General features: G+C 53.3%; 1 protein-coding gene and 1 non-coding gene across 5 annotated transcripts in view; both read left to right on the forward strand.

The window, feature by feature from the left end:
• Positions 1-23,013, forward strand: part of SHROOM2 (shroom family member 2) — a 157,579-nt gene extending 134,566 nt beyond the window's left edge. For 3 of the 4 annotated variants that reach the window (XM_023249376.2, XM_023249374.2, XM_019823536.3), the window contains 5 exons: positions 4,354-4,929; positions 9,151-9,675; positions 10,578-10,749; positions 17,094-17,366; positions 20,247-23,013. In XM_023249376.2, coding sequence (XP_023105144.2) covers positions 4,354-4,929; positions 9,151-9,675; positions 10,578-10,749; positions 17,094-17,366; positions 20,247-20,513 — 1,813 coding nt within the window. In that variant the 3' untranslated portion in view covers positions 20,514-23,013. The remainder of the gene's footprint in view (positions 1-4,353; positions 4,930-9,150; positions 9,676-10,577; positions 10,750-17,093; positions 17,367-20,246) is intronic. The other variant, XM_023249375.2, reaches the window with a different exon arrangement.
• TRNAR-GCG lies at positions 14,535-14,619 on the forward strand. The gene has a single exon. It is a non-coding gene; the product is annotated as a tRNA-Arg (tRNA).
• Positions 23,014-24,618: the final 1,605 nt, after the last annotated feature.

A 24,618-nucleotide genomic window follows, 5' to 3' on the forward strand; every position in this document is an offset into this window, starting at 1 on the left:
CTCTCTCTCTCTCTCTCTCCCCCTCCCTCCCTCCCTCCCTCCCTCTCTTCCTCCCTCCCTCCCTCCCTCAAGAATAAAAAATAAACATAAAAGAAAGGGGAGGGAGGAAGGGAGGAAGGAAAGCAACACAGCCTTGCTCCTTACCATTGTGCACAGTGACTGAAAGCAGCAGATGCATTTGGACATTGATGTTTGGGTGACCGTGTGCCATGGTGCATGCAATATTTGCTTGTGAGGCTTCAAGAAGATAGCCTGGTCTCCTGCCCTCCGTGGAGGCGCTTATAGCCCAGTGAGGTGAGTGGAGACTGTGAACCACGCAAGCATTGGAGAGTGAGACCAGTCCTGGGCTACGGGTGACCAGGAGTAGAGGGCCTGTGTGAGACGGATCAGAAACCTGTGGCCCAGAGAGAGGAACCCAGGGCCACAACAGGGCTCATCACGAGCAGAAAGAACCTGGAAACAAAACCGTCACTTCTCGGATCTAGAAAGCACAGTTAGACATGGAGCTGACCGGCCGCATCCCCAAATCAACAACGTAGATTTGAATAATACCAGTGTTGATGGGATTCCCTGGGCATTTGGTGTGTGTGTATGTGTCTGTATATAGTCTTTCTCCTTTTGGACTTCTGGTCATTTCTGCCCCTATCACAGGGTGTCTGGGGTCCTGAGCAGCATTTATGTGGCCTTGGGGCGGGGCGGGGGGGGGGGTCCTCTTCAGATGAGGTTTGTTTTGCTCGCTGCCCTGCCTCGGACCTTTCATGGCAGCAGGCAGAGGAGAAAACAGCCAGGCGCTGGGGGGAGAGAGAATCCCAAGCAGACTGCATGCTATCAGTGCTGGGCCAGACTTGGGTCTCAAACCCACGACCATGAGATCATGAACTCAGCTGAAATCAAGAGTCAGATGCTGACTTGACTAAGCTACCCCGGCACCCGTCAGCTTTTATTTTAAAGTCTATTTATTTATTTTAGGAGAGAGAGAGCACACACCAGCAGGGGAGGGGCAGAGAGAGAATCCAGATGAGGTTTGTTTTGCTTTGCTGCCCTGTCTCAGACCCAGGCGCTGGGCTCCCGCCTGCCCAGGGGTTGCAGGTGTCCTGGGAGTCTCCTCCTGGAGCAGCCTTCTCCTTGATAACGTGTCATTAGCATGTTCTGCATGACAGTGAGTGACCTGAGCTGCATATCAATTGCTGGGAGTCTGGAATGCAGCTGCCTTTTAAAGGTTCCTTTGTATGGCTTGACTCACTGTTCCAGGCATTCCTCGGAGCTAAATGGTTAGGTGCCTTTGCTGGCAAATCCTTAAAACTTCTTATTTTCTTACTCTGTGTGGATCTTTCTATCACCATTTCTATCACCATTGACTTTATCCTTGAAAATTAAAAAAAAATTTTTTTAATGTTTATTTTTGAGAGAGACAGAGAATGCGAGTGGGTTAGGGGCAGAGAGAGAGAGGGAGACACAGGCTCCAGGTTCTGAGCTGTCAGCATAGAGCCTGATGCGCAGCTCAAACTCAGGAGCCATGAGATCATAACATGAGCTGAAGTTGGACACTCAACCAACTGAGCCACCCAGGAGCCCCTAATCTTGAAAATTTTTTCAACATTTAAAAAGGAAGGGCCCCTAGGTGCCTTGGTGGCTCAGTCAGTTAAGCATCTGATTTCAGCTGAAATCATGATGTCATGGTTTGTGAGTTGGAGCCCCGCGTCGGGGTCTGTGCTGACCTCAGAGCCTGGAACTGCTTCGGATTCTGTGTCTCCCTCCCTCTCTGCCCCTCCCCTGCTCACTCTCTGTCTCTCAAAAATAAACATCTAGGGGCGGCTGGGTGGCGCAGTTGGTTAAGCGTCCGACTTCAGCCAGGTCACGATCTCGCGGTCTGTGAGTTCGAGCCCCGCGTCGGGCTCTGGGCTGATGGCTCAGAGCCTGGAGCCTGTTTCCGATTCTGTGTCTCCCTCTCTCTCTGCCCCTCCCCCGTTCATGCTCTGTCTCTCTCTGTCCCAAAAATAAATAAACGTTGAAAAAAAAAATCTAAAAAAAATTTTTTTTATTAAAAAGTTATTTTGAAAATTTCTAGTTTCTCTTAGTGTGTACCTAGTATGTATTTTTTTCTTAAACATCTAACTTTCTGAAGCTGGGTTAATATTTTAAACTCTTTTGCTTGGCTGTTTTGTCACCGTGCATCTGCGAAGCCGAGGCCGTGTCTTCAGCGTCTTGAAAGCAGAGACCACACCTGCCCTCTCTCAGGGCCCCTGTGGGATTTGAGCTCTTCCGACCTCTCCCAGATGTGGACGGCTTCCGGCTTCTAGGTGCGGCCGGGTCCAGCCGTGTGTGGCTGTGCTCACGGCAGCACAAGGTGGGGAGCTGCCCCCAGCTGGCTGACGACGGGAAGGGGAGGGACTTGGGCATGGTCAGGGTTCTACTCCAGAGCATCCGCTGAAGCTGGAGGGGCCCTTTCCCCGAGGGACACGGTCAGAGGGACACGCACCGGGCACTGGACTTTGTCGTGCAACAGCCTGGCTGGGGTTGGGGCATCCATAACACCCAGGCCGGGCATCACATCCCAGGAGGCAGGCTCACTGCTGGGCCCCAAGGGGGTGCTGGAATGAGGGGGAAAGCCTTACCTAGCTTGTTAGAAGGGGACGTCACTTACGGGCACCGGTGCTCTGTCTTCTGGTTCCCCCCGTGCTGCCCTCGTTAGAGTTTGCTTTAACACGTCTGAGGTGATCTCCTCAATGCCAAATTGCTCTTCCCTGAACGGGACGGTCCTTCAGAGCCTCCTTTTATTACTGTGTCAGGTTGGAAGAACTGTGCTGGCAAAGGCATGGCAGGCTGCTCTGTCACAGAGTTGATAGTGCTTAGCCCGTGAGTGAGCGCTGCTTGCAGCGCAGAGAAACGTGCTTGGAGCGTGTGCCTCTGTCCCGGTTTTGCGGAGACCTTCCTGCGTGTGCGTCTGTGCGTACTGAGCACACGCGTAAGCGCATGGAATGTGGAGGTAGAACTGGGAATGGGTAGCAGTATGGAATGATCAGTGAGCCACTGCAGCGCCCAAAGTCTTTGTTTTTGTCTCTTGTTTTAAATTTTATTTGAGAGAGAGAAAGCATGAGTGGGGGAGGGGGCAGAGGGAGAGAGAGCAAGAGCGAGGGAGAGAGAGCGACGGCGAGAGAGAGAGAGAGAGAGAGAGAGAGAGAGAGAAAGAGAGAGACTCTTAAGCAGACTCCACACTCAGCACAGAGCCCAACGTGGGGCTCGATCCTTTGACCCTGGGATCACGACCTGAGCCAAAATCGAGGCATCAAGGGTGGGACGGTCAACCAACTGAGCCACCCAGGTGCCCCATGTTTTTCTCCTTTTTAATAATATACGACTGATTGGGGTGCATGGGTGGCTCCATCGGTTAAGCGTCCAACGCTTCCTTTTGGGTCGGGTCATGATCTCACGGCTTTGTGAGTTCAAGCCCCACATCACACTCCACGCAGGCAGCATGGAGCCTGCTGGGGATTCTCTCTGTCTACCTCTCTCTCTACCCCTTCCCTACTCACGCTGCCTCTGTCTCTCTCAAAATAAATAAAACTTTTTAAAACTTTAGGAAAAAAATAATATACTACTGAGTTTAAAGGCTTTATTCATAAATTGATTTGAGGCTCATGTTAGAAAACTCTATGCCTTTTTGTAAATGGCAATTTTCCTAAATAAGCCACATAAAAATAGTTACATCAAGAAATAAATATTTCTAAATATAGCCATATGAGATTTTTCACCAGTGTTGTTTTTAAAAATGTGTAAAGGGGACTCCTGGGTAGCTCAGTCCGTTAAGCATCTGACTTGGGCTCAGGTCGTGATCTCGTGGTTCCCGAGTTGAAGCCCCACGTCAGGCTCTGTGCTGACAGCTCAGAGCCTGGAGCCTGCTTTGGATTCTCTCTCTCTCTCTCTCTCTCTCTCTCTCTCTCTCTCTCTCTGCCCCTCCCCAACACGCTCTCTGTCTCTGTCTCTGTCTCTCTCTCAAAAGTAAATAAACATTGAAAAAAATTTTTAAGAGGTCTGAACCTTTATAAATAACTAAAGTGTGAATTTTCTTGCCCCACAATGCAACTTGTGTGTGCAAGTACATGTCTGTACCTTAAGTGTGTGCGTGTCATTTTAATATTACCCGTCCTGTTACGTGAGGTAGCAACATGCAGCCTCCTGTGTGTGCTTGGACTGGATACCTCGCGTCACGAACGGCGGGGACAGGTGTGGGAAAACATATCTGGCTTTCATTCCCGAAAATGAGTTAAGAAGGTCATCGAGATCTGGATCTAGTCCCGTTTGGAGAGATGCGGCTTGGCATCGTGCACTCACTTGTACACTTTCTCCCTGTAGACAAGCAGATGTCCGACGGCCGGCAAGCGGTGCGGCAGGACAGCAGGACTCCCGGACGCCGGCCCAGCTCGGTCAGCCGTCTCCCGCCTGGGGGGCTCCGGAGGTGCCCCCGGAGGCCCGCGGCCGAGCGGGGACCCTCCCTCGAGACTACAGATCCTCGGAGGGCGCGCCCTCGGCCCCGCACACCCGCGGGCAGGAGCCCAGGCCCTTGAGCGCCGCGCCCGTCCCCAAGCAGCCAGCCCCGCGGAGGCCGCCGCCACCGCCGCCCAAGCGTGAGCCCGGGCAGTTGGGGGGCCTGGCCGGCGGCACCCCCAGCGGGCCCCAGCCGTCCCCCGAGGCCCCGGACGCGTGCGCCCCCCGCCCGGCCCTCGGCCAAAGGCCCGTAGACGGCGAGCGCGCGGGGCGGCATGTAGACGGGCACCCGGCCGGGCCTGAGAGCCAAGCCCCGCTCCCTTCCTCGCTGCGGGCCCCGCGCCCGGCCGCCATGGAGACTTCTCGCTCCCCTTCGCCCCAGTTCGCCCCGCAGAAGCTCACGGACAGACCTCCCCTGCTGGTCCAGGACGAGAGTTCCACCAGGTAGGGCCCTGGCCCCACGCCTGCCCTTCCCTGGGCTCCCGCGGGAGGTTTCCCGGGCGTCTTTCCTGGGCGGTGTGGGGGCGGTGTCTGGACCCCATGGGGGACAACCCACAGCTCCAGGGGTCAGGTGGATTTTTAACTTGGGGTCGGGGCGGGGGTGCCCTGTTCTCCAGGAGCAAAGGGGATGTGCCGCAGGTGCGGACTGTCCTCTGTCCCTGTGGTCCAGGCCCAGCGGTGGTGTGTGCCTTCCCTCCCGGCATCTGCCCATGAGGGCTGTGCTTTCCCTGAGCACTTGTGTGGTTGGAGAGTCCCGTGTACAGTAAGCCTGACGCCTTCAGGAGACTTCGGTGTTTTTCATAATGTCCAGTATTTCCACACGTTTTGTAGGTTTATGTTTCTATTTTTGAGAGAGAGTGTGAGCAGAGGAGGGGCAGAGACAGAGACAGGGGGAGATAGAATCGCAAGCAGGCTCCACGCTGTCACCGCAGAGCCCCAGCCAGGACTCATGCGGGGCTCATGTGGGGCTCACGCAGGGCCTCACACGGTCAAACTGTGAGATCAGACCTGAGCCAAAGTCAAGAGTTGGACGCTTCACCGACTGAGCCACCCAGGTGCCCCAACACATTTTTTTTCTGTGTCATATGTGAAAAGCAAAGCTGGTATACACATGTTATGAAGGCAGAGGAAAAACCTGTTCAACTCCATGGCGCTGCTGTTAGAATTTCCGACGTGGACTTGTCTGCCGTGCGCATGGAGACGTTGATAATAAATATGGTCAGGCAGGGACCGACCGGTCCCGAACACTGAATGTTTCCTTTTGCCGTCCTCTCAGAGTGCCTTTGAAGAACTGGGAAAGGGCAGAAGTGCAGAATTTTCATCTTGCTCGCTAGGGCCGGGTGGAGGAGGGTGGAGAGGTTTGGGGGGTCACAGCTGAAGAGCGAGTGTTGCTGCTGGCATCCAGCGGTCAGAGGCCGGGACGCCTCGCATCCTGCGGTGCACAGGTGAGCCCCGCAGCAGGGAATGCTCTGGCCCCCATGTCCCGTGCTGTCGAATACGGTAGCCACAGTCACATGTGGCCGTAGGAATGGAAGTTAATGAAAAACAAAATAAATTCTGTGCATCAGCTGCACCACGTGTGGTTAATGGCACACATACCATTTATTTCCATCATCCCAGAAAGTTCTGTTGGACCTTTTTCTTGTAGAGTCTCAAGCCGTTCTCTTTTTTTTAAGTTCATTGATTTATTTTGAGAAAGAGCATGAGCACGGGAGGGGCAGAGAGAGAGTGAGAGACAATCCCAAAGCAGGCTCCACTCTCTCAGCACAGAGCCCAACGCAGGGCTCAGACTCCAGACCCAAGAGATCATGTCCTGAGCCGAAACCAAGAGTCAGATGTTAAGGGGCGCCTGGGGGGCTCAGTCGGTTGAGCGTCCGACTTCGGCTCAGGTCATGATCTCACGGTTCGTGGGTTCGAGCCCCGCGTCGGGCTCTGTGCTGACAGCTCAGAGCCCGGAGTCTGTTTCACATTCTGTGTCTCCCTCTCTCACTCTCTGCCCCTCCCCCACTCACGCTGTATCTCTCTCTCTCAAAAATAAATAAACATTAAAAAAAATTTTTTTTTAAAGAGTCAGATGTTTAACCAACTGAGCCACCCAGGCACCCCTGTTCTTCTCTTTCCACCTTGAAAATAACTCAGCAGAGAGGACACCACTGATAGCATCCTGTATCTCTGCAAGTGTGACCTCGTAACCACAGCTTCATCTGGGGGCCACGTCTGTGCTCTGTGTCATGCAGACTGTGGGCACCACTGAGATAACCTGTCAGTGGGAGGCAGCGTTGTCCGTTCTGAAGGGAAGAAGAAGCAATAACGTGATCTGTGTGGCGGGCCGAGTGTACGACACTGTTCCAGGCGAGCTGGCCTAGGCCCCTCAGGCCGCTCGCTTCTCGGGAGCTGGTCTGAGCTCCGCGGGCTCCTCGGAGAAACAGCCATGTGTTCCCACAGTGCTCGTGACCTGCGTCGGCTTAGGACGTAGGGAGTGGGTTTCATTTTTTCCTTGCCTGAAGCCAGTGTTGATTTTCTCATTCTGTCTTTTCCAGGAGCTTGAGAGGGATTTCAGTAAACAGGGACAGTGCCTATTGAAGATACTGGGGGGTGACGGGTACCCACATTTTTTAGTGTTCCCACCCATCGTGTCTTTTGGGTCGGAAAAGGTTGCCTGTGCACCATGTCCCCTGCTGTGTGAGTGCTCGCAGAGGGCCCGAATCCGGGTCAGTGTCTATACCCAGACCCACATGTGGACACTTTGTTCTCAGGAAGCTCAGTGAGGCACATGGTGGCCGTGCCACCTCCAAGAGCTGCTACCCAGAAAGTCGCTCACAGTGCCCCGAATTAGTCACCGTCCCCACGGTGTGCCCCATCGGTCAATCCTGGTATGAGAGCCTGCGATCCCAGTGACCTGCAGGCTGAACAAGAAGCCGGGGAGGGGTCCTGGCCCTGCTCTGTATCCACGGTCAGCTACCGACGGGTCAGCAGGGGAAGGGTCAGGGTCCCCCTGTGTCAGGGCTTCCTGAGCTGCCGGTCATTTGGGCTCAGCTCAGAGATACTGTTCTTGGGGTGCCTGAGTGGTTCAGTCAGTTAAGCATCCAACTAAGCGTCTCACAGTGCGTGAGTTCGAGCCCCACGTCGGGCTCTGCATGATGGCGTGGAGCCTGCTTGGATCGATCCTCTATCCCCTTCTCTCTGCCCTCCCCCACTCTCAAAAATGAATAAACGTTTAAAAATTTAAAAGAAAGGGGTGCCTCGGTGGGGCAGTCAGTTAAGCATCCAACTTCAGCTCGGGTCATGATCTCACGGTCCCTGAGTTCGAGCCCCATGTCGGGCTCTGTGCTGACAGCTCAGAACGTGGAGCCTGCTTCTGATTCTGTGTCTCCCTCTGTCTCTGCCCCTCCCCCACGTATGCTCTGTCTGTCTCTCTCAACGATAAATAAACATTAACAAAAATAATTTTAGAAATAAATAAAAATGTAAAAGAAATTGCCCTGCTCCCTGCTGACTTGGATCTCTTGAGCAGAGCTGCTCACCTCATCTCCCTCCATGTCCGGCCTCTCCCTCCTTCCAGCTACGCCTTGACCATGCGTGTGCACGCGCCCCTGCCTGCTGGGGCGCCAGCCGGGGTGCAGGGCAGGCTCCCACCTTCACGTGCTGTTGAGCCGTCCCTGTGTGCCAGGCCCTGAGCCCCCAGCAGGAGTGCAGAGAGTGGAGAGCAAGCATTCCTAGCCTCTGAGGGATTTCAGAATGGGCATTCCTACCAAAACAAATGCTTCAACTCGTGTGCTACCACTAGGTAGCTGACTTTTTTACTTATTTGTTTTTCCAACATTTGTTCATTTTTGAGAGAAAGAAAAGTATGAGTGGGAAAGGGACAGAGAGAGGGGGAGACACAGAATCGGAAGCAGACTCTAGGCTCCAAGCTGTCAGCACAGAGCCCGACACGGGGCTCGAACCCACGAGCCGTGAGATCATAACCTGAGCCGAAGTCAGGCGCTCAGCCGACTGAGCCACCCAGTTGCCCCTAGGTAGCTTACTTTTAAATCTTCAACACTTGTCTGGGGATTTTTTGCTTAAACTTCAAACGATCCTCTGCTCCCCCATCTGCCCCTACCCCACTTGCACTTTCTTTTTCAAAAATAAACATTAAAAGAAAAAAAACATAGGCAATCTTTCTAGAAGTCTCCCGGCGGCCCCAGAACCACGCAGGCACCTGTGGGTATGTACTGGCCCTGCTTTGAGAGGCAGCGAGGGAAGGCTTTAATGATAACTGTGAAAGGAAGCCTGTTGCAGGTTCCCCGACAAAGGAGAATGTCACCGAGCAGGGCCTGTTAATGTTTGCACTATTATCCGCATGAAAACGCGTGTTAAACCACCCTCCTCTCAGTCAGCAAGCCCAGGGATACACCCCCGGCTCCCCTAGGGGTGTGGGTGATTTTGAAAGTGGAAAAGGTGTCCAGACGCTCAGGGTCAGGAACACAGGCCTCCTCGACCTCCATTCCCCGTCCTGGGTCTGTGATCACGGAGGCTCCTTCCAGCTCAGTGGCCAAAGGTCTTTGAGCCTGGGTTCCCCAGCCAGAAGAGCAGGTGAGGGACCAGCGGGTTTCTCTCCTGGGTAGGCGTCGGCGGCAGGGCTCACTTTGCGTTTTCAGCACACGGCTCTTCTCTTTCCAGAATCGAGCGGGTGATTGACAACAATACCACTGTGAAGATGGTGCCCATCAAGATTGTGCACTCGGAGAGCCGGCCTGAGAAGGAGAGCCGCCAGGGCCTGGCCCGCGCCACCGAGCTGCCCACACTGCCCAGCGGGCTGGAGAAAGACCACATCAAGACCCTCAGCACCTCGGAGCAGTTCTACTCCCGCTTCTGCGTGTACAGCCGCCAGGGCGCCGAGCCCCAGCCCCAGCCCCCCGAAGCCCCCGCGCCCACTGCCAAGGACAGCGGGGCCTCTCCGTCCGGGTTCAGCTACATGAAGACCAAGGAGAGGACAGCCGAAGACCTGAAGTCAGAAGAGCTGGCCCGGGAGATCGTGGGCAAGGAGAAGTCTCTGGCCGACATCCTGGACCCCAGCGTGAAGATCAGAACCACCATGGACCTGATGGAGGGGATCTTCCCCAAAGACGAGCACCTGCTGGAAGAAGCCCAGCAGCGGAGGAAGCTGCTCCCCAAAGTCCCCTCTCCTGGGACCACGGACGAGAAGTGAGTAAGCACCGCCTTCAGGTGCGTGGTGTGGCCACTTGGTGTGCTTCTCCCTCTTAGCATCTGGTTCGCTCCAGGGGGCAGGTGGCTTCTCCGTGTGTCTGTTTTCATGATTGCTTCTGGGGGGCAGGTTTCCGAAAGTACTGCCCAGTGCTTAGCGCGTTTTGGCCATCCGGGGACCCTCCCAAAAGAAGCGCTAAGGCCCGTGGCTGGGGATGACGACTCTGAGGCCTGGCAAAGATGTGAGGATAGCGCAGCTCCTGCGATGCCCGCAGGTGCCTCTCAGAAGACAGCGCTTCTCAGCTGGGCCGTCGTCTCCCTCCAGGGGACACTTGGCAATGTCCGGGTACGTTTTTAGTTGTCGCCCCCGCGAGGTGCTCCCGGCATCCTGTGGGTGGAGACAGGGAGGCTGCCCAACACCCTGCGGTGGACAGGACACCCCCACAGCCCCGGATGTCAGTCACGAAGGCTCCTGAACGTCATAGTTATTAAGGAGGCTTTCTGTTCCCGCTTGTGGAACGGAGTGAACGGATGCATTTCCATGATTTGGGGGAACGTGCTTTGCGTCCTGTCTCATTCCGTGGGCCGCCTGCACAGGCGTGTGCTCACATCTGTCCTGTTTATGTCCGTTGTGTCCATACACGTCGTTAACTGGCGGTAGGTGGGAGTGCCCGTGAGATGCCCGAGAGAGGGGCAGAGGGGGTGAGTCGGATCAAAGCAAGAGGGAGCAGACATGGCTGCAGACAAGGGCTGCCCCTCCGTCCCCCTTTGGCGGTCCCATCCCCCGGCTGTTGTCTTTTGGTTAGCGGCCCCGTTGGCTCGTCGGGACCGAGGCCGTGAGCTGGAAGGGGGCACGTGCGCGTAGGGTCCCAGCCAGTTGCGGTTCTGACCTTTTTACGTAGGAGAGAGGAGCCGAGCGTGCCGGCGGCCATGTCCCTGGCCACCAGTTCCACGTACTACAGCACTTCGGTCCCCAAGGCAGAGCTGCTGATCAAGATGAAGGATCTGCAGGAGCAGCAGGAGCCCGAGGAGGATTCGGGGAGCGACTTGGACCACGACCTGTCGGTGAAGAAGGTAGGAAAGGCCATTGTCAATGAAATCGTGCTCGTTGGCAGAGAAGGGGCCTCACATCTCAGTCCAAGTAATCTGTCCCTTCCACCTTAGTTAAAATGCTGCGGACTTCATTCTGTGACCTTCAGCAAGTTACCTGTTCTCTTTGAATATCAGGTTCTAATACCTGCAGCCAGGAGATCATAGTCCCCACATGGTGCTTGTAAAGTGCTTTGTCCACCAAGCAGCGGCATTTCTTGGCTCCTAGAACTCCCAGGCGCTTAGGGACACAGCAGGAGACCAAACAGAACGGAGCCCTTCCTTTCCAGAGGGGAGCTTCTGTTCAGCCCACATGAAAACAAATACACAGTAGGGGGTCGGCACACTGCACGCAGCCTGTGGGCCAAACCCAGTTTCGTGAGCAAAGTTGTATTGACACACAGGCACATTTATTCACTTAGAGATGCTCTCTGGTGGCTTTCCTTCCACAGAAGCAGGGTTGAGTAGTTGCAGCTGACCACGCCACCTGGAACGTCGAGGATCTTTACTGTCTACCCCTTTATGGAAAGAGTTTGCCAACGTTTAATGCGGTACATTGGATGGTGAGAGAATTAAAACAGAGTGAAAGAATCGAGTGAAACAAAGGAAGGTGATTCTAGAGAGGGCTCCGGCGAGGGGATGATTGAACAGCGACCTAGAGTGGTGTCAAGGGTGAGCCGTGTGGATATCTGGGTGCACTGGGGGAAGGGGACCAGCCGCTGCGAAGGTCCTGAGGTGGTAGGCTCGTGACACATTGGAGAAGCAGCAGTGGCTTTAGGGGGAGCTATGTGGACCAGGAGGGTAGGACTGGAGATAAAGTCAGAAATGAGGTCAGGGACTACATAGTGAGTGGCCATGAGGTCATGGTAGGGACAGCATTACTGCTGTCAGTGTCAATGTCATTACTGCTCTGTTAGCTTTAAATCTCCATGATCTGTCAGCACGCCAGACCTGTGGCATCTAGGTGATTACCTAGTTTTTTAGGAAGGCCTTAGCATTAAACGGATGACGGGATTGCCAAAGAAAGTCCGTTTCGGAGGCTAGCACGTACTCTTTATTCCAGGGCCTTGAGCCCGTCAAATACTACCAGGGAAAGAAAAGGAGGGAAGCAGCCTTTTGTGAGCATTTGCCATATGGTTAGTACTTTGGAAAACTGCTTTCATAAAAAAACACTCTTTTTTTTTTCTTTAACAAAAATCTTCCCAAAAGATTATGTGTGTATAGTTGGTGGTTTAAAAACACCACTGGCTGGGGCGCCTGGGTGGCGCAGTCGGTTAAGCGTCCGACTTCAGCTCAGGTCACGATCTCACGGTCCGTGAGTTCGAGCCCCGCGTCGGGCTCTGGGCTGATGGCTCAGAGCCTGGAGCCTGTTTCCAATTCTGTGTCTCCCTCTCTCTCTCTGCCCCTCCCCCGTTCATGCTCTGTCTCTCTCTGTCCCAAAAATAAATAAATGTTGAAAAAAAATAAATAAAAACACCACTGGCTGATTTCAGATATAATAGAAGAAATACTGTGACCCATGCATGAGAGAAGTTTACTTTCAGTTTGGGGAATATTTGCTTTTTTGTTCAAGGGAATTAAAGGGAATAAAAGATAAGAATTTTAGTCCTGGGCTTGTATCTGGCTTCCAATCACATATCCAATTTCTTTCTTTTTTCTTTCTTCTTTTTTAATGCTTGTTTTTGAGAGAGAGAGACAGACAGACATACCGAACGTGAGCCGGGGAGGGGGAGAGAGAGAGAGGGACACGCAGAATGTGAAGCAGGCTCCAGGTTCTGAGCTGTCAGCACAGAGCCCGACGTGGGGCTCGAACCCGCGAACCGCAAGATCATGACCTGAGCCGAACGAAGTCAGACTCTTTTTACGACATGGCCTTGTTTCTCGTGCTGTGATGAGTTTGGGGTGGGGCACGCCCTGGTACTGCCCAGCCTTCATCTGGGTGGCTCTTTTCTCTTTCTGCTTTTGGGAGGCTCAAGTTGCTGGGCAACTGCCTCACCTTAGATGACTGCTTTGGGATTGAGATGAATCCCTGTGAACTTGGCTCCTGACAGCCTACTCCCCGCCCCCCCCCGCCCCAACCTACTCCGCATGATTATATTCTTGGATTTTTTTAATGTTTATTTATTTTGGGGGCCGGAGGAGCAGCAAGAGAGGGGGTCAGAGGATCCGAAACAGGCTCTGAGCTGTCAGCAGAGAGCCTGATGCGGGGCTCGAACTCACGAACTATGAGATCATGACCTGAGCTGAAGCCAGACTCTCAACCGACTGAGCCACCCAGGCACCCTCGCATGATTAAATTCTTAACACAACTGACATATCTTATTCCAGATGCAAATGTTGAGTAATTTCACAGTAAACGGCAAATGCTATAAATCACAGTTCTCTATGGTGTTAGTGACTCAGTAATCCTGCTTTTCGGCTTGATTTGACAAAGGCAACTGGCACCCTGTCTTTTCAGCCTCCTTCCCATAACCCACAAATACACTGTGTCGTGTGGTTGTACAAAGTGTCACGGTGGGGAGAAGGAGGTCCGTGCCGTGTGGCTGTACCTGATGGGCCATAATGGTAGAGCGGCTTGACCCCGAATCGCATGTGGACCCACGTGCCCAGAGGGACCTTGGCTGTCATGGTCCCAGCATCGCTGCATGCTCACAGAGCCCGAGTGCCAAATCGGGTGACCCTGTGTTTTAGGAGAAGGCTGAGGACACAGGGATGCAGAGAGGGAATTGTGGTGGCTGGTTGGAAGCGTTACCCCAGGAAGGCGAAATCCATTTTTACACCCGAGGCGGCTTAGGCACACTCTGCCCAGAAAGAGGCCCAACTGAGATACTGGATTCTTCAGCAGAAGCAGACACTCCATGGTCAACATCTGGAATCTGAGGGTGGTGGTTCTTCCCTGGAACTTAGAGGTGGGCATGAGGCCCAGAGAGAAAAGACCTCATTCCCCCCACAGAGGGGGACAAAACTAGGTGTGCGGGGGGCACCGGAAACAGAGGTAAGGGGCAGGAGTGCACCTGCTGTGAGACCCAGGGTGGGCGGGGAGGGGGGGGTGGTTGGCCTCTTGCCACCACTTGCTCTCCCCCCAGGCCCTCTTGAATGCCATATGCTGCAGAACACAAGTGGATGGGCTCACGCGAGGCTCCTCTGACGTGGCGGGTGAGGCCTGCTGCACCCCGGCTAGTGCTGATAACCAGTGATCCGTATGCTTCCTGGGCCAGGCCTTGTCCCAAGATCCCTGAAAGTCAGCGTCTGGCCCTTTATGGAAGAAGGGGAGGGTGTTTCTAATAAAACTTTACGCAAGACATATAAAGGAATCAGAGGAATTTGGGCTCCTTCCAGAATGCCCAGCTTCAAGTTCGCTCAGATGTTATTGCAGGTTTTGAAGGCGCATATCATGCATTGGTGTGAAATCTTTATCACGATAATTGCTAAAGAAGAATGAAACAGGAAAATTACTAGAAGCCCTGGCTAGGGGTCCTCACACATCCACAATCCTCTGAATTGCTTGAGGTGTTCACTCGGGTTACGGGTTGCCTGCAGGTGAGAATTTGGAAGGTTCTCCATCACTACAATCCATTTTGTGCTCTCCCCTCAAGTTATGAGTATCTGAAAAAGGCCATCTTAGCCGTGGGAGTCGAAGTTGACTTAAACCGTCTCCCCAGATAGGTAGGTAACCAGACGCACCGAGACACAAGCATCAGCCCACATTCTGAGAGAAAATATCAGAGAACTGTAGACGCATACAGCTTTACATTAGTGAGGGAAGGGGCGCCTGGGTGGCTCAGTCGGTTGAGCATCTGACTGCGGCTCAGGTCGTGATCTCACAGTTCGTGGGTTCAAGCCCCGCATCGGGCTCTATGCTGACAGCATGGAGCCTGGAGCCTGCTTCGGAATCTGTGTCGCTCTCTGTATCTGCCCCTCCTCTGCTCTCCCTCTCTCTCTCTCAAAATAAGTAAAATAAATGAATTAGTGAGGGAAGACTAACTAGAACCTGACCCGAAAAAGCCCAAAGCAGTTTATAAATTCCATGTTGGGTGTTTTAGGAGAAAACCCATGCCGATGAATCTGCAGTGAGGACGAGGACGGCTCTCCTCTGAAACTGCTTGCCATCTTAATCTGCAGGATACCCAGACATTGCGATAAGCCCTAGGCAGATTGAACCACGAGCAGGCAGTGCCCATGCCTTTCCAGGCCATGGACTTGTCGTTATACGTACTTGTGCGTGCGCATCAACGCCGGATGGGGATTCTCGTCAGCATCTCCTCCGCAGACAAAGCGGACACATCATCGGCTCCTACAAAGCATACGCTGCCTTGCTCGTGGTTCAGCGTGTCTTTCGTGCCGCCGTGTGACTTTGCCCACCTAAACTGTCATCGGGACAGGCGTTTTTTGTTTTTGAATTTTTGTTAATGTTTACTTATTTTTTAGAGAGAGAGTGAGGCAGAGCACGAGCGGGGAAGGGGCAAAGAGAGAGGGAGACACAGAGTCTGAAGCAGGCTGCAGGCTCTGAGCTGTCGTCTCGAGCCCACAAACCGTGAGATCACGACCAGAGCTGATGTCGGCCACTTAACCGACTGAGCCACCCCGGCGCCCCCATGACAGGCGGGTTTTACCCCACTGTTGTCTGTTAAGCCGGGGCACCTTCTCAGCCTGCACACAGGACTGCTGATACCTGCCAAGTAAGGGTACCTACTGCAAGCCGCCAGGCTGGTGATTGTCACGCAGGCACGCGTTCAGCTTTCGTGTCAGTCCTGGAGGTGCAGGCTCCTTTTCCCCTGTGCGGCCAAGATCAGGGTCCTGGAGAGCTTAATGAGACGTCGCTCCCTCCGGGCGGGTGACTTCTCTCCGCTCGGCTCTGCCGGCTCCCTGTGGGGTTGGAGTCTGTAAAGGGCCCAGGACACGCGGTGACGGTGTGGGGGGGACTTCATAGGTCCACTTTCTATACGTGGTGTTCCTTGTTGCAGCAGGCTGAGCTGAACATCCTAACTGGACGTGAGCGTTCACATTCTGCAGTCTTCATTTGGGTTTGTGCACCTCGGCGCTGTGGCGTGCAGGGGTTCACGTGGGCTGTGTGTGGTTCAGCACGTGGGGGTGAACGCCCTGGCGCTTCTGCTGTGGGTGGGCCTGACGGCACGCAGACATCCGTGCTCAGGAGACAGTGGTTTTGGCAGCCTGGGCTCACCTGTTGCGTTCCTTTAGAGCCATCCCTGTGCGTTTCCCCAGATCTACCAGAGGAGGCAGACCATCTTTGCCACTCAAATCCTGCCACTTCAGCAGGAAGGCCAGTTTATATGTTCTGTTTTTTATTTTTGCCCCTTTAAAAGATAATCATTTAAAGGGCCTGTGGAAAAGGGGGGTGGGGAACTCATGTTTAATGGTCAGAGTGTCAGTTGGGTAAGATGAGAAAGTTCTGGAGATGGGCGGTGGTCACGGTTGCCCACGACGTGAATGTACTTAATGCCACAGAGTGCTATGCTTAAAAATGCATAAAATGATAACTTTTGAGACATATATCTTGCCATATTCAGTTTATTTTATTTTATCTAAAATATTTTTTTAATGCTTTTGTTTTTAAGAGAGAGAGGGACAAAGCATGAGTGGGGGAGGGACAGAGAGAGAGAGAGAGAGAGAGGCGGGCACAGAATCCAGAGCAGGCTCCAGGCTCTCAACTGTCAGCAGAGCCCGACTCGGGGCTCGAACCCACAAACCGTTATCATTACCTGGGCCAAAGTCGGGCTCTTAACCAACTGAGCCACCCAGACGCCCCTTTCTTGCCATATTTTTAAAAAGGTAGTAATATATGTGCATTTCGGTCACATTCAAGTCAGGTTACTCTCAAAAGACTTTTAATTTTACTGACATCCCTTTATTTGTTTTAACTTTAAGTTGCTAGTTGTGTGTGGAGCATACGTTTAAATCACGCCATTCAGTAGCAGGCGTGAGACTCCATAACTTGTGTACGTGTCAGTTCTTGCACTGGAAGATTGCAGACTATGAAGCACAGAATCTCACGTGGGCCCCGAGAATCCCGGCCAAGGTGAAGGTGAAATGAGGTTTATCTCGAGGGGCCACGTCCTACCTATCGCTGTGTGATAGGACACTAATGGGAAGAGAATAGGTTAGTTTCGTGTCTAAATGTCACGCCAGGGACTTCACCAGGAGTTGTTCTTTCTCCCCGGGTCTTAGAAAGCCTCTCTTAGCAAGTTGATGCGAAATCAACTCTTCCCCACGCGGGTCACTTACGTGAGACCACAGGGCCCTGGCAGCCGCTGCAGGTGCCAGGTCGGGTCACCCTAACAAGTGTTTGCATGCCCCCCTGTGCCCTACAGCAGGAGCTCATCGAGAGCATCAGTCGCAAGCTGCAAGTGCTTCGGGAAGCCCGGGAGAGCCTGCTGGAGGACATCCGTGCCAACAGCGCACTGGGGGACGAGGTGGACGCCATCGCCAAAGACGTGTGCAAACCCAATGAGTTTGACAAGTTCCGCATGTTCATTGGGGACCTGGACAAAGTGGTGAACCTTCTGCTGTCGCTGTCGGGCCGTCTGGCGCGGGTAGAAAACGCCCTCAATAATTTGGATGACACTACTTCTCCTGGTGATCGGGTAGATACAACGTTCCTGACCTGGACTCGGCGGGGGGCGGGGCGGGAGGTGGTTGCGGGAAGGTTCCGCGTGGGGCGTCATGAGTTGGTGCCCTGAAGCCTCACACGGTCCCTGCGGCGGCCTGTGCCCCTCCCAGCGCAGGACGCCTTCGGGTGTCCAGGGCTCTCCCTCACTTTGTTGGTAACTGAGGGAGACAGGTGCTGGGGGGTGTGGTGGGCAGGGCCTGACAGGCGTGGTCATGGGACTGCAGGGCTGCTGTGATGTTCAGGAAAAACTGTGGGCTCCTTTTCACATCTTCTCACCTGTTCCCACGGATCATTACTGATAAGCGTCTCTTCCTAGGAAATAGTCTCTTTCGCCTTTCTTGACCATGCGTGTAAGTGGGTCTCACTGAGAATGGAATGTGATTTTTTGCTGCTTTTAACAGGAGTGCACATGGCAGTCTGGAAGCAGTCGAGGACTTGTCTGCCTCTTCTCCCTCTCTTGAGGTGTGCAGCCTGGAACGTGTCTCTTAGGGGGTTTGCAGAATGCAGGAAGTAATAGCCCCCTTGTTGGCTTCACTTCCTGGGTCAAATATCAGTAGAACATGGAGTTTGCTTCTCTGTGTAGGCCCTCAAATGATCATCTTTATTATTAATAAGGCTCCTTCTCTGAAAGGGGAGCGGAAGATTTAGCCCTCTCCCTTACTCTAGGTGAGAGCGCTTTCAGGCGACCTAAATGTTCTCGAGCACGGCTCGCAGACGTTGTCGTTCTGTGCTTAGCTAAGTCATTGATGACTACCGTTTGAACGTACTCGATAAGCATTGACAAAATAGCCGGGACCCTTGGGTGATGTTCAGATTCCACTTTCTGATTTCCTCGTCTTTGCCACGTGTATCTGAGGAAAGGAAGATAACATGAGGGGTGCCTGGGTGTGTCCGACTGGCTCAGGTCATGATCTGTGGTTCGAGCGTTGGAGCCCCATATTGAGCTCTCTGCTGTCAGCACAGAGCCTGCTTGGGAGTCTCTCTCTCTCTCTCTCTCTGCTTCTACCCCACTCAAGTGTGCTCTGTCTCTCTCAAAAATAGAAATATTCTTAACAAAAAAACTTGAACAAGAAAGAGATTCGTTTATACATAATTGGAATGTTCTCGAGTATTCATTTAAGTGAACAACTAGTGTGGTCTTTGCAACTCAGCTCCTCTATAATCTATCTTTCCCTCCGTGTGGGTGGAACGGACAGATACTTTATTTAGAATTTGGGGATGATGAAGGAATGCCAACGCTAAGGACCACGCACGTGGTCCTCCTGAGTACCAGGCTCTGGAGCCCTCAGCACGTCCCGGGGGCTCCCTGTGAATGGAGTGTTGCATTCCCCCAGCCAGGGGCAGTGAGGAGGCCCCGTCTCCAGCAGGGTTGGCGTTGGACAAAAATCTGCGTCAGGCAGCGGAAGTTTGGAGACGCTAAGGTTTTCAGAGACACCATAGTAACTAGTTAAAAGACACGGCAGAACGTTTTCTGAGGCTCCCTCCATCTTTCCAGACAGAAAATGTCCCCATCAGGTCCTCTCCCAGCCTCTGCAGCCTCCTGTCCCTAGTCAGCCTGACTGGTTTTAAGTTTTTATGTATTTATTTTGAGAGAGAGTTCCTGCACACACCAGCGTGGGAGGGGCAGAGAGAGAGGGAGAGAGAGAATCCCAAGGCTCTCTCCCCTGATGCGGGGCTGGGACTCACAACCCACAAGATCGTGACCTGAGCCAAAATTCAAGAGTCGGACACTTACCTGACAAAGCCGTGCAGGTGCCCCAGCCTGACTGATGTTAATAATCCAAAGCGCACTTCTAGGGTCTGTTAGCACCTGTTTCCCTTTGGGTTTAACGGATTTGCTTTGCCTCCTCTTTGCGTGAGAATTCTCTGTGCGCGTGACCTGAAGAGGGCGGTGTTGCACGGGAGTGAGCAGGGGACCTGACGCCCACCAAGACACTTTCTGCTTAGTGACGGTGGCCGCTCACGTTCATCGCGCTCTCTCTGTGTGCGGGCTTTTACAGAGAGCCGCCGCATGCTGGACTCTCACGGTGGCTGTTGGTAACTGTGCGTGGCCACGTCGCAAAGTGGCGGAATGAGAGCGGCTGTCCTGCTGTCCAAGTAAAAATCACACAGAGGAAATGAAGCCCCGGCCTCCCCCAGCCGACGGTGGGAGACTGAATGCACTCCTCTTCCTTTCTTAGTTTTCGTTAAACTTAGAGAAGGCAGGGACCGTTAGGTGTGTATTTTGCGGAGAGACGGTGCGGCTGTGAGTGCCACATTTTAGGAACGGGGTCGTCCGTGTCCCCCAGAGCGGGCCCCGTGCAGGGAGCCGGGGAGTCTCCCCCGTCTCCCTGCGTCTGTCCTGCCTGTCCTTGCTCCCTCACGCGTGCCCTGCAAGCTCGCCCAGGGGCTCTTCTCCTGCGGAAGGGTGTACACACCCCGCTCCGCGAGTTCTCCAGAATCCGTGCCTTTTGCTGCCTTTGCCGCGGTGTTGTCACGGGCAGGCCTCTGACGCGCGTGGGATCCCTAAGTCCTTTACACCTTTCGAGCCTCTCAGAATTCTGTCCTTATCTGTCCGGGGACAGCTGCTCTCATCAAGGCTGTTCCTCTGAGCCGTTCCAGGCCAGTGGGAAGAAATGGGAGGCGGGACGAGCCTGTGAGCTCTCGAGGAAGGGCTGGGGCCAGCCGCGCCCGAGTATCTCCATGCAGAGGCCGTCAGACCTCTGGTCCCTAACCTGGCGTCAGGGTGTCCCCTGAAGCAGCCCGCAGCGTGGCCGGCATCTTGCGGCGGCCGCCCGGAGCCCCTGCTCTCGCCCTGGTCCTCAACGGGCTTGTCTCTCTCTCTCTCTCTCTCTCTCTCTCTCTCTCTCCCCAGCAATCGCTGCTCGAGAAGCAGCGGGTCCTCATCCAGCAGCACGAGGACGCCAAGGAACTGAAGGAGAACCTGGACCGCCGGGAGCGGATCGTGTTCGACATCCTGGCCAGCTACCTCAGCGAGGAGAGCCTGGCCGACTGCGAGCACTTCGTGAAGATGAAGTCCGCCCTCATCATCGAGCAGCGCGAGCTGGAAGACAAGATACACCTGGGCGAGGAGCAGCTCAAGTGTCTGTTCGACAGCCTGCAGCCCGAAAGAGGCAAATAGGAGGGCCCTCCCTGGCGGAGGCCGGAAAGTGCCCCTCTGAGCTCGGTTCCGGAGGATGCACGCGGAGACCCCAGCCGGTATTTATGTCCTGCAGCCCGAGCCGTCCCCTAGCGGGATGGCTGCTTTAGAGAAGCAATAACTTCCGTGTGTGTTTGCGATGATCTATTTAACGTGTTTTAGCTTCCCCGTTGAACGCTGAGCAGAACATCTCACCATTAGCCATTTTGCTTTGCCAGTTACCACACGTGGCCCAGCCTCCGGAGGGTGGCGGGTTCCCGCAGTATAGACTGTGTAGTGCATGCAAGTGGTCCTTCTCACTGGTAGGTGTGCCCTTCCTCCCGTCTTCACATCCTGAACCAACCGCCCGGGAAGCAGCCTGAGTGAGTCTTGAAGGCGCATGAGCGGGGAACCCCTGGCTCCCGCCTTACCCTGGGGAGCGTGGGCTGCCCCGTCATACCCCATTCGTCCGATGGTGTGGACCCTTCCTCGTCCTTCATTCATTGTCTCCCAGCAAAACCATGATGATATGATGACAAGTTACTAACCTTTTGGAAAGGGGAATGGTTTCCCAGTGGTTAAAAACCCACTGTGAAATGAACACCTTACGTGTTGGCTTCATGCATCCTGAAATCGCCACAGAAAGAATCGTGTGCATGCTTTAAAACACGCGCACAGCACAAGGAGCTTCAGTCCTGACGTCACGGTTCACGTGATCTTTTCCTGCAAAGTGAAAGTCCTCGGTCAGTAGTGTGTCCAGTAGGAGTGATGTGCTCGCTAGATACTTGTTTCATGAGACCAACAGCATATTTCTGAGATTACCTTTTGCCTGTAACACTTACTTTGTGTGCGTATGGTTGTTAGTGACAATTGGCTACGTTTCTGTTTTTGCCTCTTTAAATCTATTGCCATGCCGTAAGGGTTACTTTCCATTTACTTGTAAGAACCTTTCCTCTGCGCTTTCAGAGGCCCCATGGAGTATTACAACTCCCAAACCCGATCTTTTTCTGCCACAGTTTATAGACTCTGTCCTCTGTTTATTAGCTGAAATCGCAAGTTTCTCAAGAGAGTCTGCTCACTAAGAAGACACCGTCATGCTGTCAGTTTCCAGTGGACAAGTCACAGACTGGGAGGAAAGATGTGCTAATCGTGTCTATGACAAAGGATCTAGAACGTGTGAAGACCTTCCAGAAGCAAGAGAACAAACAGCTGGTTGGTACATGGGCAAGAAACATAACTCGGTGCTTCAGCACAGAGGCCGTGTGCACGGGCAATAAAATAAGCACGTGGAAAGACATTCAACCGCCATCGGCTTGGTTGTAAGTCCCGTTGAATCTACGCCGATGTAGAGCTTCTTCACAGATGCTCATCCGATTAAACGCGTGGTAAATGGCAGGACAGCCCCTTGGACGACGTCATGTTGAAGTGATGATCGGACATTTGGTTGATCGAGGGATCATTTGGATCCTCGTTTCCCCTATTCCCATGAAAGTTTTCCGACAGGTGGGGACACGTCCCTTTGTCCGCGGTGACGGTTGCCTTCCCAGAACACACGTGCACACAAATGTCTTAACAGACCGCTGTCTGTACTTGATGAGCCAGAGGTGGGGAGCTGGACCCCTGAGCCACAGCACTGACGCCTCTGCACCCCACGGGGGTCCCAAAGTGGCAAGCTTCGGCAACGCACGCAATAAACCCTCTTTTTGGCAATCCGCTCATGCCAGAAAGCTCTATGCCTTTTCAGAAGTTTCCAGTCCTATTGAATTAAGCGATTTCTGACTTGAAAAAAATCCCCATCCTGCCAATGACGTGTCCTCCTTTCCTCCTGCTGTAGTCCCTTCCTGTGAAAACTGGTCACTTCAGAGAAGGTGAAGTTGGCTGTCCACGGACCTCTGTCATTCTCCCTCAGGGGGACAAACACAGTAATTTCAGCGTGTTTTGCTTTTAATTTAGACAAAGCGTTTATCTGTGATTCTTTCCCCTCGAATACAGTATTGTGAATCATTCTGATGATATATATGTAAAATGTGAGAAACAGGAGGTGTGTGTCTCTATCCAGCCTTTTAGGTCTTTTGAGGACCTTCTCTTACACACAGCAATATACAGTGCTCTGTCCCCCTTGCCGCGAAGCACATGGGGTCACTGTCCTGTACCTTCCCCTGTTTGCCTCTTCAGCGTCTAGTCAGCAGGGACCCAAAGATTCCAGTGAGTCGATGTACATATCTTTGTACATAGCTATGTTACTGCATACAACAACAATCTGGTGCTAATGTTGTGCCCTTGGCATTCTTAGGTGGCGGCTGATTCCTCCCCCTCTGTCGTAGCACAGCTGTGGAATGCTCTGTATGGCGAGATTTCAGTCAGGGGTATGGCCTGTGGCTTTTATCCTGCAGTCCAGTGTGGAAAATGTGTATGTACTTCATGCTCGAACCTTACCACTTAGCTCTCATTGTATCGTCCTGCTTGACTTTTAACAGAATAAATGTGTCTTTGAGTGAATGGAGCATGTCTTTGACTTACCTATGTTCTATCCTTTTTTCTTTTTTTTTTTTTTTAATCAAACTGTCCTCACCATAGGTCAAATTCTTAAGCCACTGATAAATTGTGGGATGGATTCTCTATATGTGTGTAACTTTAGGCCAGCCTAGCTAAAGCTGATCAGTTTACAGGCAGGCAAAAGTCAGGGGACACAGGTTGTATCAGTTAGCCGTGGCCGTAGTTATGCTGTGTAACAAGCAACTGTGAGATCTCAGTGTGCAGTACGGTATCTCTTTAGCTCACGCATGCGGCGATCATGGTACTCTGTTCCGTGCGTCTCTCGTGTTTCTCCTGGAACTGGCAGCCTGGCCTGGGGAAGTCAGTGGCGGATGCATGAGAGAACCGACCCGGGCACAAAGGTGTTTTTCCACATACCGGATTATATCACACCGCTAACCTTCCATTGCCAAAGCAAGCCCCACAGCTGAACTCAGAGAGGTGGTGGGATGTGCCCCACCTCTTCGGTGGGAGGAGCCGTGTCGTCACGTGGCAGAGTGTGGACACCAGGTATGAAGAATTCGGGCCACTGATGAGCTGCATCTCCCACACCGGCGTCTGCTATGATGGGGTAGCACTCAAGCGTCCTGGACCCAGAAGCCACGTCCCCAGGGCGAGGCCACCTCTGCCGCTCCCTAGTCGTATGGCCGTGACCAAGGTACTCGGGCTCTCCGAGTTTCATCCTGTGTCACTGGAGAAGGCCTGGGGAGCTCAAGCAAGCACGTGTTGTTCATGTGCTTAGAGGCCACACTAGGCCTGGAAAAAAGTGCTGCGGAGGCGTCTACTCTTGCGTGTGCATCATTCCCTCTGGTCTTGGAGGGACAGGCCTTCCCTGAACGATCTGCCAGAGCCGCGCAGGAGACGGGGATTTCTGTTGCATGGGAGGATGAGAAAGGGTTCTGGTCTGGAGCAGGTTTGCGAGGCGTCAAGGCTGGATGGGAGCGGGGAGAGTCTCTTTAATAAAAATTATTCAACGGGCGCCTGGGTGGCTCGGTCGGCTAAGCGTCCGACTTTGGCTCAGGTCACCATCTTGCAGTTCATGACTTTGAGGCCCGCGTGGGACACCTTGCTGACATCTCAGAGCCTGCTTCAGACCCTCTGTCTACCCCCCCTCCCCGCTCTGCCTATCCCCTGCTCTATCGCAAAAGTAAACATTAAACAAATTTCATAAGTAAAAATTATTCAAAATTAGAGTGGATATTTACTGAGAATGAAAAACTCACAAGTCAGATTTTTTTTTCAGTGGATGAATACCACACATTTTGTTTTTATTTCTGGCTTCTGCCAGGTGACTTCAGCGTGTCTCATTTGAGTTCTGGAATGGTCAAGAGATTACTAACTGGTGGGCAGTTCAAATGCAGTCCGAGAGTGCTGCTGTGGTGCTAGGCTGGGCAGTTCTGCGATCTGTGTGCCATGTTCCATGACCCACTGATGACAGCGTGCAGGGTTGCGTCCCTGAGAGCTTGTGTGCTCGGGCTGGTGAACCACATTGGTGACAGCTTGGTCTTCGGTGCGGGCCCATCAGACTTGTGTGGGATGAGCTGCGTTGGGTACCCTGAGACAGCCTGGGATA

This window comes from Felis catus, chromosome X (genome assembly GCF_018350175.1).
Source record: "Felis catus isolate Fca126 chromosome X, F.catus_Fca126_mat1.0, whole genome shotgun sequence".
NCBI lineage: Eukaryota > Metazoa > Chordata > Mammalia > Carnivora > Felidae > Felis > Felis catus.